The following is a 19087-nucleotide window of genomic DNA, read 5'->3' as shown; positions in this document are numbered from 1 at the left end:
TCTTGACTTTTGCTGGCCATACATGCCCAGATCTGATGGGCCAGCTGGGCTGATTTCAACCATATTTCTTATGCATTTCTTCCTGAAAGCAACAGTAACATCGAAAAATGAAACTACAAAGTGCAGAAAAAAATATGAATATCTCTAAAACGTTTCGAGTTTTTTGGATAAATACAAGCAAAAAAAAATCCCAAAACCTCAAAGTCTGAAGAAAAAAAAAAAAAAAAGGATCAGCACAGCTCCCATTGACTTATATGGGAACTCGACTGTTTTTACTTGAAGAAGTTTTTTTGTTTTTTTTACCCCCTAATGTAGGGCTAAAAATTACATAAATCTCTTCCACTCTTGTGTTTGCTTGTAAGATCAAATGGTGATTTGGCGAAGTCGCCCAAAGTTTCCTCGTGAGGCAACTTCGGGCGACTTTGGAAAACGAAGCGCTCCGAGTGCCATCCCACCGGCGATTTTCATTCTAGCTGGCGATTAAGCTGCCCGTGTGTCTCTGACCTAATTGTACAATCTGAATACTGAATATTGCCCCTGGGAGCTGGCATGTTGCTTATCCTAAGCCAGATTTCTGTATTTATTACAGGTATTGGATCCGTTATCCGGAAACCCGTTATCCAGAAAGCTCAGAATTACAGAAAGACCATCTCCCGTAGGCTCCATTTTATCCAAATTTTAAAAAACTAACTATTTTTTTATCAGTGATAATAAAACAGTAGCGTGTACTTGATCCCAACTAAGATATAATTATTCCTTATTGGAAGCAAAACCAGCCTATTGGCTTTATTTAATGTTTACACGATTTTCTAGTAGAATTAAGGTATCAAGATCCAAATTACAGAAAGATCCATTATCCAGAAATCCAGATCTGGATAACAGGTTCCATACCTGTATTAAAGAGATTATGCGTTTAGCCCATTTGGTTTTGAGACTAGCGCACCGTATTGGAGATTAAGCTGAAATGGGGGTTTCCATTTATTTTTTTCCTGGAGACCAAAAACTATTCAAGATATGTGCTGAAATAGGTTTTCTTTCTCCATAGAGCGAAGGAGGAAATGTCCTGTTGTTTCAATAACTTGATATTAAAATCGGATGCCTATTTGGATTAAGATGTTTATCGCGGCCGGCAGACAGCAGTAATAACATTACTTTTTGTTTCAGCCCCCTATTCAGATGCCTGCGGGCAGGTGGGTTGTCTCTTGGGGGCAAATACATCTCCCCCATATCTTCAGGAATCAGAACCCACCTCTGTTAGCGAGAAGTTCACTGTACGGACTCCTGCTGAGACTGTTCCAAACTCCCACTCTTTATGCACACAAGCCGGACTGCCTGGGCCTACTCTAAAGGGACACTATACTGGCCAATAATACATTCTAAAAACAGTATGGGCTTTGTATGGCTTCCATTAGCTGGTTATAAAAAAAATTAATGATACAAAAGACTATTCTTCTGCCGAATTTTCCATTTTTCATGACAATTTAGTCACTGCAATGGAAGCTATTCAATTTAACCCCAGCAGTATAAGCAGTATGGCTGTTCCCATGTATATTGACAAACAAAAATAAATAAGTCTCTTTATGCAGAATAACCAATGCCCATGAGCTAAACAACAGGTAAATGCTGCTGTAAATTAAAACAGCAAATAATAAAGGTATACAGGTATGGGCTCTGTTATCCTGAAACCCATTATACAGCTGCGAAATACAGGAAGTCTCCCATTGAGTCCATTTTATCGAAATACAGGTATGGGACCTGTTATCCAGAATTCTTGGGAGCTGGGGTTTTCCAGATAATTGATCCTTCTATAATTTGGATCTTCATACCTTAAATCTACTAGAAAATCATGTAAAGATTAATTAGGGAAGCACCGAATCCACTATTTTGGATTCGGCCGAACCCCCGAATCCTTTGCTAAAGATTCGGTCAAATACCGAACCGTAATTAGGGGTGGGAAGGGGAAAAACATTTTTTTACTTCCTTGTTTCGTTACAAAAAGTCACACAATTTTCTCCATGCCCCTACAGCTAATTATTCAGCAGACAGCAGGCAAGGCCTTGTGGGAACTGAAATTTTGGGCTGGAGGAGACCTGACTGCTGCATTATTGTTTCAGTAGTATATATAGGCAGGGTATTTAATAGCAAATACATTTACATATAACCACTGACATCTCCTAATACATGTGAAAAGATGCTTAAGATTACTTGCTTACACTTACATTTCACTGTCCCTTTTTCAGGGTGGAGTTCCCCTTTAATGGACATTCCAAGAAAACAATTCTTCCACCCAAAACAGAACAAAGATGCTTTGAGTCCCACAGTCACTAAAAGGGTTAATCGTTTGTCCCTGGCCCCTTCTGAGCAGCACTGGCCTTTATTGTGGCGAGACCCACTAAGAGCTCAAGGGATGCCATATGTTTGTGCGGATCCAGCTAAAAATGAATAATGCGCCCCCTCTAATTAGCCCCCATAGACAGCATATTCTCTGCTCTTCTGCTACCTTATCTGCCTAATATTGTCAGCTGAAAGTTCAATCTGAATGAATTAGAATAAGATTTGTATTGCTCGCAATGGTATATTATTACAGACTGTAAGCACTTGCCAGCAAGGCCCTCTCCCATCTTGATCAGTCTCATAGTTACAGCTGATGCTGAAAAAAGTCCACGACAGTAAATAATGATTTCGGCAATCATAAAAGACCAGAGTTGCTTCTTTGCTATTGAAGGAGAAGGAAAGGCTAAAACTAAGTAAGCTTTATCAGAAAGGTCTATATAAATACACCAGTAAACCCTCAAAGTAATGCTGCTCTGAGTCCTCTGTCAAAAGAAACACATCATTTCTTTCCTTCTATTGTGTACACATGGGCTTCTGTATCAGACTTCCTGTTTTCAGCATAAACCTCCAAGGCTAGGGCTTGAGCATGCTCAGTTTGCTCCTCTCTCCCTCCCTGCTGTAATCTGAGCCCAGAGCTATGAGTGAGCAGGGAGAGACTCAAGCAGGAATTGATGTCACGCCAAACTAATATGGCAGCTGCTATCCTAAACAAATAGAGGAAGATCTAGAGCTGTTTATTCAGGTATGGTAAAGCATTCTACAGAATAAATATAGTGTTATAGTTTGCATTATTGTGGCTTATCTATTGGCAATAAACTGCTTCGGTAGCTTTCCTTCACCTTTAATGAACTAAGATAAGCCCCTTCTGATTAAACTGTGCGCAGCAATGTCTGGGACACTTGTAGTGATGGGCATCTATATCTCCAGCTACTACCATTCCCATGCAACTACTGTCTCTGCAACTACATGAGCAGTTCCTGTAAGATCATGTGGTACAACATCTATCAATCCATAGGGAAAGGGTGGTGGGTTCTCAATGGCAGATGGAATGTCAATGTAATTATTATTATTTATTCATAAACTGGCAGACATGAAGACTAGGTGGGGTGGGGGATTCCAACACCAAAAACAGACAGCAGGTTCCCTAATGCATGGACATTGCAGAACCCAACAACTAAAGGATTTCAAGATGCCATCTTGCCCTACTGCACCTTATTCTTACCCCTGGGGTTTCAACTCACGATGAGAATAAGGCAAAGAAAAGCCCATGCAAAGCAGCGGGGCATGCTCATCACATGGCACCCAGCAAATAAACATTGCGCCTTTAGGGATAAATTGTATTCAGATTCTGAATGTATTTATTCACTGTGTCAGCAGAGGGAGCGAACTGAGCACAATATAAGGGGTTAAACTGGTATGCTATGGCTCGAAGATTAATCTGCGGATACAAAGAAACAGATCATTCCACAAAGAGCACTTCATTATTTTGCAGTAGGATTCCCCGCACCCTGGAGTACAGAGAGATAGAGACTAATCAAATCATGGGCATATAACAGCCACTAACAACATTACACACACAGCAATATAATCAGTTACAGGGCGGCCCATCCAGTTTGAAATGAGAACAAAATCCCCAAAGGAAGAAACCAAAACGCAGCTTGCTAAACGGACTCTCCCCCTGCCAATCAGAACTGGTGTCTGCAGCCGGATCTGTAGCAAGCGGCAGGGAGAGATCTCATACCCAGATCCATTTGAAAAGGGGGAGTTCAGCCTACACTGGGGGGGGGGGGTCATCAAGTGGATGGGAAGAGGAGGAAAGGGTTTATCCATAATTCTAGAATTGCTTGGCCAGACTGTGTATTTCTTCCTGGTGCCAAGTCAGAATTGGGCACTGACTGCTTGTCAACTCTAACCGTAGCTAGGAAGGTGACAGTTTGACATTCCCATACCATATGCAGTTATAAGGCTTTCTGTCTAATTATCTCCTCAACGAGACTGGCAGGGGGTTCATGCCTACTCCCAGCAGCAGCAGATATGGTTAACTAGAGTGGTTTGGGGTATTTTACAAACCCATTGGTGCTTATCCAGATGAAATAAAGGGATCCCAAATTAGTGTGATTAGTCTTTACCCCATGTGCTTATGTATAGAGCATAATAAAGATGCTGCTGCATATATCAAGGGAGCACAAAGGTGCAAAGAACAAAATTCATAAGTCATTTTGCCACCCCAAGCTGCAGGGTCACTATATATGAAAAATACCTATGAAAACGGTGTGTTCCATTTAAACAGCAGGGCAGTAGCTGACAGCTCCCATGTGGAGCAGGGTTGTCCCAGATGTCCAACAACAACATCTCAATATGACTTCCTCCAGCTGTCACTGGACTACAATTCCCAGCATCCCATGACAGCTACAAAAGACTTGCAGTGGAACAATAGCCAGGACAGTCCCTTTTTCCGTGCAGCTGCCCCTGCTAGTCACAACTAGGGCTGCCACCTGGCCGGTGTTTTACCGGCGTGGCTGGTAAAAATGATGGCTGATTCCAATGTTATTAATAGAGGAAAAAGATAAATATACAGGAAGGCAGGTATTTTTTTCCAGAAAAGGTGGCAACACCTCGCATAGCTGTGACACTAGGCGCGAGGTGGTCGTGTTGTCCATATGCATTTAAGAAAAACTGTCAATGATTGAAGGAATCTCTAACACTGCCAAGGACTGCTCTGGGCAGAGCTGTGCTTACAAATTAGAGGGCCCAGGAGCTGGTCCATGTATCAGCCTTACTGGACCCAACCAACCAGCCTTTTGCTTTTCTGCACACAGGATTCTAATAGGGCAGCAGTCCAGAGGAAGGAGAACAGCCACAATAACAGTATAGCCCTACGGGGGATCATATAGCACAAGCACACTGGAGCCAGCAGCACAGCTGGGATTCCTAAAGCTGCATGCACAGCTACATGGTACAACCTCCCCCTCCCCCCAAAAAGGAGCAATGAAGGAGCAGAAGCCCACCAAGTGCCCTTACCTTTGCAGTATTTCTGCATGGCTGCCCCAAAGAATCCAGATCTGCTCCGGAAGGTGAATAAGAAGCCGGTGAGTGAGCAGCACACGCAGCAGCAGCGGGAGGAGGAGGAATGAGCTGGGGGTTCAGCAGCTGCACACAACCCCTGCCCAGAAAAGCTGGGACATCATCACGGCGCTGACTGACAGCACGAGCGGCCAATGCAGTGGCGGGACAAAATGATAAGGGGCGGGGCTGAGCAGGGGCGTGTGTAATGTACTGAGGAACAAAGGAGGCTGCTGCTATTGCCTGGGTCTCTCAGCTCTGCACAAAAAGCTTTCTGGTTACTCAGCCCCTGCCAGCAGCACACTCCACTTTATTCATATAATGACCTTTAGACTCTCAGGGTGCCAGTTCTGTGTATTAGGGCACCAGGAGAATAGCCCCAGCCGTGTCTGTGCCTCACCTTATAGGAGTGACTGTGTCCTGTACATCTTCTGCCTCCACAGATTCCTTCTTGAATAAAGTTCTCACCACAGAAAACTGATCTTATGTACATTACAGTGTGTCTGTGGGGGGGATACAGTGCTCTTATTCCAATAACACAGCTCTTTATATATAATCTACAGTCTGGTCATTTCCCTATGGGACCAAACTGTAAATTATATTCTTATAAACGGCGCATTCTGAGGTCAGAACAGGGGCCCCCAGGCTGCCGAATTTGATGCAGAGCGTCGGAATTCGATGCCGTACATCCGAAATGGACTACCAAAATTTAGACTCCGACCCCCCTCCTGACCCCCCCCCCACAAAATGTAGATTATAATGCATAATGTACCCCCTACTAGAAATTTATAAAGATATCAGAAGTCACCTTGGAGTTATGTGACCTGTATAAAAGCACGCGGCCTCGTGCTTTTATATGGTCACATAACTCCTCAGTGACTTATAATATCTTATACCCCCTATAACAGTAGGGGGTACCTTATCCACTATATTATTATATATATATTATTCCTCTAACACAGCTTTTTATATATATAGGCTACTGCTCTTCTGCTGTTACCCCCAAAATATCTACTGGTCCAACCATCATTGTTTGCCTTCAGGCACCACTAGGGTTGCCACCTTTTGTGGAAAAAAATACCGGCCTTCCTATATATTTATCTTTTTTTCCCTATTAATAATATTGGGATCAACCATAATTTTTACCGGCCAGGTGGCAACCCTAGGCACCACTCATTTATTTAAGTTTATATCATAATTCACTTTTTTAAATTTAAGGCAGCCTTGCTTTATATATAAACACATTTAACAATAGAGACAGTAAAAGGGGCAAGGGCAGCAAACGTTTCCCTCAAAAACTTAGCTTCAACTACTAGCATCTTTTTCATCGATTTATTCATTGTATATAATGCCAGCGAGCTACGTACCTCCAATTGTACACCTACAGCCAGGCCAGAGGTACAGGTCAGGACTGGGAATCAAAATAGGCCCTGGTATTTTAAAGGGATACTGTCATGAGAAAACTTTTTTTTTTTCAAAACACATCAGTTAATAGTGTTGATCCAGCAGACTTCTGCTCTGAAATCCATTTTGCAAAAGAGTAAACTGATTTTTTTTATATTTAATTTTGAAATCTGACATGGGGCTAGATATATTGCCAGTTTCCCAGGTGCCCCCAGTCATTTGACTTGAGCTCTGATAAACTTCAGTCACTCTTTACTGCTGTATTTCAAGTTTGAGTGACATCACGCCCATTTACCCCAACAGTCCATCAGCAGAACAATTGGAAGTTAACCAGATAACAGTTCCCTGGTAGATATAAGAACAGCACTCCATGTCCCACTTTGACTCCGGTTACATTGAGTAGGAGAAACAACAGCCTGTCAGAAAGTAGTTCCATAGTGCAGTACTGGCTTTTTCTGAAAGCTCATGACCAGGTAAATGACCTCAGAAGACTGCCTACACACAATATTACAACTATAAAAAAAATACACCTATTGGTTCAGGATATTTCAGGTCCAAACAGCCCCCCACCAGCCCAATAAATATGGATTGTCTATGGCATTTAACAGCAGCCTCTCTAGCCAGGACCCACAGTCCGGGTCTGCAAGTGTACTTAATATGCAACTCAAGGCCATATTTGTTGTTTTCTGGGCATATGCTGACCAACCTGCTACCCAGAGTGAGAAGCCAAATTCATCCACCCACCGCTGTGTGGCCTTCAAGCATAAGAGCCTAAAATCCATTTGCGTGCCAAAATTTACATTGGAAGATGAGATTTTGTCATGTTTAGATGTGGTCACAGGCCCATCTGACTATAATGCCAACAAAGGGGCAGCAAAGTCTGGTGCTTCTACTTGGTCTTGAGCAAGGGAGATCTGTAAAGATGGCCATACAATTATGATCTTTCCTGCAAACACCATTTGTTTTGATTACAAACGTTAAGAGCTGAATTGTCAGATATAAAGGTAGATAGAACAATAGAATTCTATCTCTATCTGCTGATTCAGCAGTAAACCCTGGCTGATGTTTGGGCTCATCTTCTGCCATATGCACCAAATATCGTAGCTGAGTTTCATACAATAATATCTGTGCATATACGGCCATCTTGCAGGAGAATGAAACCCTAAAAAATAATATGAATAAAATTGAAACATTTATGTGGCAATTGAAATCTCATTTTCTCAATGGGGAGAGTTGTTGACCATGGCCAATGTTTTAGGGACTGCACCAGGGACCTATGACCAATGACAGTGGCGTAACTACAGAGGAAGCAGTCTCTGCAGCTGCAGGGGGGCACAGGAGGTATACAGGGCCCCATGAGGACCTAATTAATGAGCAATTTCAATATATATTGGTAAAGGAGCAAAATCAATGTGATTGCTGCGCCTTGAGCCAATAAAAAAGCCCTATACATAAGACCTGATGTTGCATCATATAGCTTTATTTCTCCTTTTCATTGCCAATATCCTTGTGCTGTATGAGTACCTACAGGGGTTTGAAACAGTCCCTCGGGCTTCTAAATAATGTGGTTTGCTGGGGATGCTACATCTGCCGGGCAATGTACCCCAATGTGACATCTATGGGCTTACCTTATTAGTAAGTTTAGACAAAGTGAGTTAACTAGAGATTCAAGTAAAACACCAATGGCAGCCTGTGGGAGAAGAATAGGGGGGGGGGGGTCTTTTACAGTTCAGTTCTGAAAAAGGGACTGTTTTGTGTCATGTTAATGAGAGAACTGATTGTTTGGACCTTCACCAAGTTTTTGTTTACAAATGATGATATCCATTTAAAATAACAACATTTGGTCATTGTTGACCCTTCTGTCCACTTCCACAATGATTCATACATATTCATGTAGTCAATTGAGCTTAGCCAAGTTGGGCCCTTCAATAAAAAGGCTGTGTATTAATCTTTTATTGCAATTTTATTCTGACAAATAGTTTCCTGCCTGCGTGGGGAGTAATCACAAACCCCCATGGAACAATGATCAGGCAGCTGTTTGCAGATGGGGGGTGTAAGTCATAGCAAGTTTATGTACATTTATTTCTTGGTGAATGGGTGTAAATTAAATGAAATTGCTGAATATGTTCCAAATATCATGAATGCTGGACCCTAAAACCCTCAAAATCACTGTACTGTACCAGATGGCAGCGCTAGAGTCTTTAGGGGAGAAACAGAGGGGGCGCAACAGAGACAGAGGTACAGAGGGATGTAGGTCTAGGTATTTATACAGTTAGGGATAGATGGAAGGTGCAATGCCAGGCTCAGGATAAGGACTGAAAAGATCACAGGTAGATGCACAGGGGTGGGCACAGGCAGAGGTACATGGAGGAGCCATACAAGATCTGGGGTAGGGTGAGGAGAGGGAGTTGTACAGAGGCAGAGGCTGCAGCACAGAGGCAGCTGTACCTGTATATTTAAATGCCTAGTGGATTTCTACAAGGATCATGAATTATGTCTGGCTGCCAAAAAACAATAAATAATTCATGTGCTTGTGCTGTAAATAACACAAAGTATTGATTAGTATGTGGACTTTAAACCAACACAAGCAGATCAGTGCTGTTACACCCATGTCCCTCCAGCAGGTTGGGAAAAATCACTCCCAGCATCTTCCAAGCCTCTGCTTTTTAGGGGGAGATTGGATTTATTTTGTATCCAAAGCCTGACTTAGTCTTATGCCACCTCCACCCAAAATGCCAGCTTTTTTTAGAACTTGGTCTGGAATTGAGTAAATAATTTCAGAAATGTAGGCTGTAAGAAGTAGGATATTGTCTCATGGTGCCTCCTCCCAGAGCTGTCTATAAGATAGATGAGGGCTTGCCTAGGCCCTGTAATGCAGTAGTTGTAGGTAGAAAAATCAGGCCATATCAGATTTAGAAGATCCAGATGGCAACTCTACTGCAAGGTGGAACCTGTGGGGCTCATGTACCAACAACAGGTAATCTTGCACCAGTGCAGTAACCTATAGCAACAATTTAGCAAATAGCTTTGAACAGGTTGCTTCATATGGGCTGACACATTGGTTCAAAAGCACCCAGTGTTCATTAATTAGCCTTAGTAAGCCTAAGGAAGCTAGTTCAGCTACAGCTGAAGAGCTGTAAGTTAAAGGAACAGTAAAACTAAAAAAATAGATGTGTTTTAAAGTAATGAAAATATAAAGCTGCTGTGTAGCAATGTTGGAAATTAAAAAAAAAGACTATATGGCACAGGTTAAATAGTGAATAACAGACAACATTATGTTCTACAGAGCTTATCTGCTATCTGCTGTGTAACCTAAGCCTTTTCTACTTTGAATGGCTGCCCCCATTGCTACACAGCAGCTTATTTATATAAACAATAGTAGTTTTTCTGAAGCAAACACAGCAGTTTTACCAGTGCAGGGCAACACTGCATTAGATTTTTATTACTTTAAAACACTTTAATTTTTTGATCTTACTAGTCCTTTAAGCAGTCCCTTTATATAATAAAAGGGGCCTCACATAGCCTGTTTGATCCAGTGCCCCAACTAAAGACAGACCAGTGCCCTCCTTTCTCTTTAAACATGACTGTGCAGCTTTTATTCTTGTTTTATCCATCTGTAGCACGGTGGATATTTTCTAATTTAATTTTATGATTTACAATATATATTTCTGATTTGAGTCTTCTTTTGCTTTAAGCTGGCCATAGATGTTGAGATTTTTAAAAGATCCGATAGGGTTGCCACCCGGCCGCTATTTTACCGGCCTAGCCGGTAAAACACCTGCCAAGGCCGGGGCCGGTATTACAAATTTATCGGCAATGTAGCTGCCGGTAAATTTGTAATACCCTTAAAAAGACCCCCTCGGCCAGCCCCCAATCCCCTGTAAACTTACCTTGTCCTTTCTGTTCTTGTCCTGGCCGCGCCGTGGCCCCGCCCCTTTGCTGCACAACCCCACCCCTTCGATGCCACGCCCCCTTTGTGTACCCGCCCCCACCAGCCGGAATTTTTTTTGGCAAAAGGTGGCAACCCTATCGTGAGACCACGATTTTCTCAGAACGATCGTACGATCGTACAAATTGACCATCAACTAAAAAGACCAATTTGCCAGGAAAACAAAGGGGAGCTGCCTGCTTGGCCCTGCAAACATAGATAGATTGCACTGGGACCAACAAAGATTTTTTGACCTGGACGATCAATTTCCTGACAGATGTCGGCCGAAAAATCGTAAGATGTACGATCGTTCGAATCCCACTAACCGCACAATAATTTCGAAGGATTGGTCGGACTTCCCTAAAATCGGTCATTCGGCAAGAAGAATCGTCGCATCTATGGGGAGCTTTAGTCATTGAAGTAAATTCAGCACATTTTAGAGAGCTATTGTAAAGTTAAGAAGTAAGGTCTCCTTGCTGGGTAAACAGTACATAGTTAACAAAGGTATGGTTACACAGCAAATAGCCTTAAGAATGAATAAACAAACAGCAGACAGACAAGACTCTTTTAAACTATCAATATTGCCTAGTTCAGCATTTGGGTTAAAGGTCTTTTTAGCTGTTGACTATAAAGGACACCTTCATTTTTGGATAAGTAGCTTCACCTCGGACTCCTGAAAAAGTGACAGGAATTTGGATGATCGCTTGATTATCAGGATCCTGAGAGTCATGCACCGAAGGTATACGGAGCTCCCAATTGTGCTGAATAGATGCTGAACTGGCTATTCTTGTAATTACCATCATAGCTAAGTAAATGTTTTTAAATTCTACCTTTACGTGTGTGTGTGTGTGTGTGTGTGTAAGTTATTGCTCACAAGCAGTATATCAAAAGGTTTAATCATTGATCCTGTATATCTGTATTAATATTTGTATTAATATTAATTAATACAGTTATGAATATTGATGAAGGTTCACCCCTTTATTACACCATCAAATGAAAGGTCCAGTAGCACCAAAACCAGAATTATTCATTGATACTGACATATAATTTTTCCTATTCAGCACCAGTTGTAGATATTTGATCAGATTTATCTGCTCTCTGATTGGCCTAATTCACAAACCAGTGACCATCCAGTCTCAGGGTCAAGTCTTTGGAGCTTGATAATTCACATTTATGATCCAATGAAATCAATATAGGGAAGAGCGCACCTATTAGAGGTATAAAATCAGGATTTAACATTTCTCATTTACCTCTGTGCAGATTGCAGGTGCACCATAGGCTCTTTCCTTGATATCCAGAGCCATGTTCTGATTGGTAGCTATATTGGAACTATACCCCAATTGCAGCATACACTATGTTGGCACAACAGATGAAAGATAAAGGCAGAATGTGCTTGATATTACCTCATGCAAAACATGGGAGCCCATGAGTTCTCTTCCCTGTATGCAATGCCAGTAATAAACCCAATGCCATGGAAAAGGAAGGTACACATGCATGAAAAGTAATGTATGTCTCTTTATTTTTTAATTTTTCTGTTATTCTTTATATAGAGCATGCATCATCATTTTTCTTTAAACATCTGTCTTTTATTAACATCTAAACAGAAAGACTTTGTACTACGTCAGAAGATGGTTCGCAACTTGGTTGTGCTTCTGTAATTATATTTAATTACACTTTACTGTGCTCACTTATGTTTTGCGGGATTTCAATAATTATCCCATTCTAAGTTTATTTGTTTTTTTAACTGCATGATTGCTCATTATGGGTGTATGTCACTTTAATAATTCGGGAATCGCTTCTTTTTTTGTTTGGGGGGGATGGGCACGCTTTACTTATGCTTAGGGGTGCATGTCTAATGCCTTACGGCAGAGGTTGTCAGACAAATTTGGGTAGAGCCCTCCTGTGAGGACTAACATTGGGTCAGGGCCCCAGTTAGCTGATAAGAGAAAGCCCCCACTTAGCTAATAATGAAATTAAAGATATAGCATAAATATTGTTCTAACAGTCATTCAGATCAGCTCCAAGAATATCTAGGAAATCATAGTAATATAGTAACATAGTAAGGTTGAAAAAAGACACACGTCTATCAAGTTCAACCTTTGAAGTCTATATACAGTATAACCTGCCTAACTGCCAGTTGATCCAGAGGAAGGCAAAAAAAACACATAAGAAGCCTCTCTAATTTGCCTCAGAGGGGAAAATTCCTTCCTGATTCCAAGATGCAATAGGACCAGTCCCTGGATCAACTTGTACTATGAGCTATCTCCCATAACCCTGTATTCCCTCACTTGCTAAACACCATCCAACCCCTTCTTAAAGCTATCTAATGTATCAGCCTGTACCACTGATTCAGGGAGAGAATTCACTGTAAAAAAAAACCCTTCCAAATATTTAGATGGAACCTCCTTTCTTATAATTGGAATGGGCGCCCTCTTGTCAGCTGGAAGGACCTACTGGTAAATAAAGCATTAGAAAGGTCATTGTAGGATTTTTATACATCAAAGAAATGTTTAGCCCAAGCCATGCTCTAATTGACCCAAGAGCGAGGCAGACTTTCTGATGCTACCCCCCTTGCTTATCATTTCGAACTTCTGGGCTGCTGCCACCTAAAAAAACGTTCTCAATTAACTGCATGGTTGCAGCACCCCTAAAATTGACCTCCAAGGTTGATTTACAAGAGGATTTAAAACAAGTAAGCATTCCACCAAATCAGTCCCTATCTAGTCTACAGACTGTGCCCCCCAAACCAAGGCTCTGAGAACCCCCACAATTTGGGGCTTGCCTTAGGAAGACATAGGGTAGATTCTCTTCACCTAATGTATTTGAAGCAGTAAATTGTGCCCAGTCTGGGTTTGGCAGATACAAGGAGAACAGTGGCGGAACTACCGGGGGAGCAGGGGGTGCGAGCGGACCAGGGCCCCCCGGCAGCCCGCTCACCACTGAAATCCCGCATGTGCTGAGGGGGGGGGCGGGGCCCGGCTGCGCGTCACGCACCAGGGCCCGCCCCCCTCTAGTTACGGAGTTACCTGTCTGAATGCATAATTTTGACTGTAAGGTTTAGTGGATGAGGAATAATGGTCTGGGGGTTTTTTTCTATGCTCTGGACTAGTACCGATGGTTCCATTAAAACAGGGTAAAATGACAATAACCTTGGTTTGGGAATGAGATGTTGGACAGGAAGGTGTTTAGATACTTTTGTCCTTACAGTGTTATAAAAGCACAACAAAGATAACTAGATTGTTGAAGCAACAACTTTGTGTTGTACGGATGAAGATATATTCATATGGAACATGGAGGAGCACTCACCAAACAAAAATACAGCATTCCTGGGTGCAGGTAAAATGTGTACAAAGCAATAAAAAGTACCGCGCTCAGTTAGAGTAATTGTGTTTTAATAAACAAACACAAGACATTCTGACGTTTCAATTACATTGTTGTGACCTTCCTCAGGGAAAAAAAACAAAACCACATATACACATATCACACAACATGGGTGTTCCCATAGAAGCTGTTTTGTGCTATGGCTGTAGTTTTATATTTTCCTTTGATACGCTGTATAATGTATACAGAATATAAAACGCAATCTTACCTTCTCTCCATATTCTTTTTAGCCGAATAACTTTCTTCAGATTCAGTTCAATGTATCCGAAAAGCTCCAGATATGACAGTTAATAAAATAGGACTACAGAGTCATTTTGCAAATCATTTTTTTTTTTATTGTAACCAATCATTTTTTATGGATTCACCTGGGTTGTTCCCTGTTTCATCTCTTTCCACTGGTCTAGGAAAAGTCTTTGTAGAGAGATCAGACAGGGCAGTTCCCACTGCTATTAAACTGCATTTTCTTCTCAATAAATGTCACGAATGGGTGGAAAGAATGACAAATACAAATGGAACATTTTTTTTTGAAATAACAATAACACAAGTTGTGTTCCATCCTGAAGACATTCTCTTTGGCTTCAAACAGGCATTTGCGATTGGTGGGATGAGAGGCCTTCAAAGGTTGGAATAACAGTGAAACAAAGTTGGGATCAGTCTTACCCGCCTAATAGTTGGGTCCATCTTCTCAGCCCTAGACCAACAGCACATCTCAAGAAATAGGTGGGAAATCTGTATTACAGTAACAGCAAGAAGAGCTGCTGTAATCCATGTGTTCATTGCCATACTGGAAGCATCCATTTGTGTTTCATAAATTCATTATTAGTGTAACATATGGGGCCCACTTATTTATGTATATTGCTTATCTGCTTAACTGACTTTTAGGGAATGCCTCACTTTCTGTTTTTAAGACCGGGTCGCTAGGTTGGGTCAACCTTCAGTTGGGTCCAGATGGAGGGATAATCCTCCCTCCCTAACAGGTGGGCTGTTTGTTGACGCAGTTGGTAGAGAGTACCAGGGGAAAGTTAAAGGGGGTACTTGACAAGGAAAGGGAGTAGCCCTGTAGGCCTGGGGTCCTGATCAAAGGTAGTCAGCCTCAGTTTAGATATGGAGAAAAAGGAGGTAGGAATTAGGTGTTACATTAGGGCTCAGGGTCTGTCCTTTTGGAGGGGAGTACGGATTGCTGGTTACTAAATGCATGTTAGACAAACAGTTTTGTTACAACAAGTTACTAATGTTACACGTGTTAACTGATGAAGTTTAATTGTTAATAAATAACCAACCATGGTGTGCGGTTGTTTTTGTTGGGGAGAAAGGGTGATGGGTGTGGTGTCAGTAAGTAAGTAGGAGAAGGGCAGAGACGGATTTACATAGTGGGCGCCCCTAGGCTCACTGCCGTTCATCGCCCCTGTCCCCTCCCCTTTATTCCGTCATAATTTCATCATCTGGACCAGAGCAATGGGGATTGGCGCATGGTAAATTAAAAAAATGATTGTATCTTCAGCACACCCCCAGTGTTTTTGAACCAATGTGGGTGTGGTTGGGCAGCATGCTGCCCCCCTAAAATCCTGCAGCCCTAGGCCTTGTGGCCTTTCCACAAATCCGGGCCTGGGGAAAGGTTGCAGCCTCGTTGCTGCATCTGTCATTCCCCCCTGATACTCCCCAACATATTTAGACTCCCCAAGTGGAGGATGGAATGTCCTAGGATGGATGGGAGACCTTAAGCCACACGTGATTTTCTTATAGAGCTATGGTAAAAGGGCCATTCCCAATAATTTACTCATTTATCTTCAATATCCTCCAATCTAAATGGCAAAGTAGACAGACCCCTATCAAATGCATTCATTAATATTTATACCCGTTCAACACTTCACTTATTCACTTTAACCCTCATAAACAAGGGAGTAGCAGATATTTAAATTTTTAATACTGAATTAAACTTGGAATTTAGCATATATGGATAATATTTTATGCTTGTCTATTGCTTTTAGGTACCTCTATGACTCCTGGAGGCATCTGAACACTTCCAAAGCCAAGTAAGCTCTATGGGGCAAATTCAGTAAAGTGCGAAGCACCTAACGCTAGCGCAAATTCGCCAGCGTGACGTCATTTCGTTACTTCGCTGATTTACTAACGGGTGCTGGCGTAAATTCGCTAGCAAAGTGGACCTACTCTAGCGCTACTTCGCACCCTTATGCCAGGCGAAGTTACACTATGACGAAGGGACGTAACTACATTAATTCACTAACCTACGCATTTTACTGAACGTTACCTATTGCGCCAGACTTGCCTTCGCCACCTCAGACCAGGCAAAGTGCAATAGAGTAGATAGGGATTGCTTAAAAAAGTAGAAAGTCCCAAAAAACGCTGGCGTCTTTTCCTTTTTTAAGGGTGATAGGCTGAAAAAGATCTCACATTTTTTTGGAGTACCCTCCTTCCCCCCTACATTTCCTAACATATGGCACATAAACTATACAGTGGGCAAATATGTAGGGCAATATAACAACTCTATTTTATTTTATGAAGCTTTCCCAGGCTTGTGTAGTGTAATGTATTTGCTGCTACATATACGTCCATTGTACTTTAACTTGGTGCCGTATGCAAATTAGGCATTGCTAGCGTAACTGAGCTTTCCTTGACGAATTAACGCTAGCGCAACTTCGCTACCTTTCGCCTCCCTGAGCGCTTGGTGAAGTCCGGCGAAGTGTGGCGAAGCCTGCGCTAGCGCAACTCCGTGAATTTGCCCCTATGAGTATGAGTTAGCTGTGACTGACAGCAGAAAAACTTGCCTTGAGCTCAGTAAAAGCTGAGCACCAGCAGCCACCAATTTTCTATATGGCCTGCAGATTTACTAGCACTTATGTGTTGAAGTCAGTTGTTCTGCTGAAGGCAGGCTGCAAGAAGTCCAGGTGCCTCTAGGCAATTACACAACCAGCCATAAGTAATAAACATGCCTAAAGTAAACACAGACATTCTAAGCAAGAATTTATTTTGTTTGAGCATAAAGCAGCTGTTATATCCTTTTGTCGGATTTAAGTAGCAAAGAGGCATAGGTTTTGTCTATCATTTAAGGCTAGGGGCACACGGCGCGATTTCGCCGCGATTCTGCGCTGGGCGAGTTGTCTCTGCGTTTTTTAAGCCGAAATAGCTTTGCTAACTTTGGCGCTGGCATCAATGCAAATCGCGGCGAAATCGCTGCGCTAATTCACACGCGGCGATTCTTTTTCTACTGTCGCCCGGAAACGCCCAGCGAGGCAACTTCGGACGACAATAGAAAACGAATCGCCGCGTGTGAATTAGCGCAGCGATTTCGCCGCGATTTGCATTGACGCCAGCGCCAAAGTTAGCAAAGCTATTTCGGCTTAAAAAACGCAGCGACAACTCGCTTAGCGCAGAATCGCGGCGAAATCGCGCCGTGTGCCCCTACCCTAAAAGAGAGCAAATCTGTTCAGAAATCAAAATATCAGCCCCTTTCCCATTAATTCCCCCATGGACCATTGGAATATATGAACTGCACAGTTTATCTGTTGCAGCCTTTTGTCTGCTCTCAGCTTCCTAAAGCCAAGGCCCCAGTACAATTAATCTACAGTTTTATATCATAGGCTTTTAACTCTACATCACATCAATGTGTTTATTTGGCTTAAGGGCAGTGTTGATATAAAAAGCATCAACCATGAGAATAAATTGTGCTGCGCTGCACCGTACCCTCCTCTCGACAGCTTCGCTTTTTTAACGATTTGCCTAGATTTCGCTTTCTTGTCCATTGATTTATGTCATGTTTGCTGTCAGATTTGTGAGCTGGATGATGGCAAGGCACACTGGAGAGTTACGGAGATGGGGATGGGGTGGAAAGGAACAGCTGAGGGATGGGGGCAACCTCTCCCCTCTGTGTGTGTTTTGTAGTTTGTGATATTGGGCAATAGCCAGCAGCCAGACAGCTCAATTCTTGTGTACTTTGTGCAGTGTATGTGCTGAGGCGGATAAGAACATCAAACTGTATATATGTACAGCACAAATACAAACAAACCTGGAGTGTGTTTCACTTAACTGGTTTATTTTATGTAAAACTCAGAAATACATTGGTTTATGATCTGTATAATCAGAGTTACCCCAACACATTCGTCTTAGTCATGTGAGATTTTTTTGGATGTGATGGTGGATTTATTGGAGAGATTAATGCTGCCACCCCACCCCCCTTCCAGCTCAGACAATAAACAGAGTTAGGCCTGGCTCATATGGGTAGTGGGCTTCATATACTATTAAGTGGCCAGTGTCTCTTTTGTCTATACATCTGGTGCAAATTGCCGCACTCTTAGGTGCAGAGAAGCAAACCCTTGACCAAACACAATTTACATGGGTCCATTTATTCCTGTTCTTCTTCTGTACCTGCAAAACTACATTCACGTAGAGGGCCTGTAAGTGCCTGTTCTACAACCATATGTTGCAATGCCTATAACAGTATAATGACCCACACGCAACTTGAGCGACAGTTACAAAGAGGTGCCTTGAAACTGTATTCTAGCATGGTTGGCCCCTAGTGTGACGGTTGCAAATGTTTGCTGACCGTATATAATGATGGAGTCCTGTAGCAGAAATAATGTGTTGTGGGGTTGTTCACACTGGAGAAGAGGCGCTTAAGGGGTGATATGATAACTATGTATAAATATATAAGGGGATCATATAATAATCTCTCTAATGCTTTATTTACCAGTAGGTCTTTCCAGCTGAAATGAGGTCACCCATTCCGATTAGAAGAAAAGAGGTTCCGCCTAAATATTGGGAAGGTGTTTGTTACAGTGAGAGCTGTGAAGATGTGGAATTCTCTCCCTGAATCAGTTGTACAGGCTGATACATTAGACAGCTTTAAGAAGGGGTTAGATGGCTTTTTAGCAAGTGAGGGAATACAGGGTTATGGAAGATAGCTCATAGTCCAAGTTGATCCAGGGACTGGTCTGTCATTTTGGAGTCAGGAAGGAATTT

At 42.2% G+C, this 19087-nt stretch overlaps 1 protein-coding gene across 1 annotated transcript in view; it reads right to left on the bottom strand.

Annotated features, from left to right (window-relative positions):
• The window catches only part of afap1.L (actin filament associated protein 1 L homeolog), a 104732-nt gene extending 99201 nt beyond the window's left edge, over positions 1-5531 (bottom strand). Inside the window, exon 1 of the mRNA XM_018228470.2 lies at positions 5356-5531. Coding sequence (XP_018083959.1) covers positions 5356-5374 — 19 coding nt within the window. The 5' untranslated portion in view covers positions 5375-5531. The remainder of the gene's footprint in view (positions 1-5355) is intronic.
• Positions 5532-19087: the final 13556 nt, after the last annotated feature.

This window comes from Xenopus laevis, chromosome 1L (genome assembly GCF_017654675.1).
Source record: "Xenopus laevis strain J_2021 chromosome 1L, Xenopus_laevis_v10.1, whole genome shotgun sequence".
Classification (NCBI taxonomy): domain Eukaryota; kingdom Metazoa; phylum Chordata; class Amphibia; order Anura; family Pipidae; genus Xenopus; species Xenopus laevis.
The sequence above is the reverse complement of the archived record's forward strand: the minus strand, read 5'-3'. Positions and strand labels throughout refer to the sequence as shown.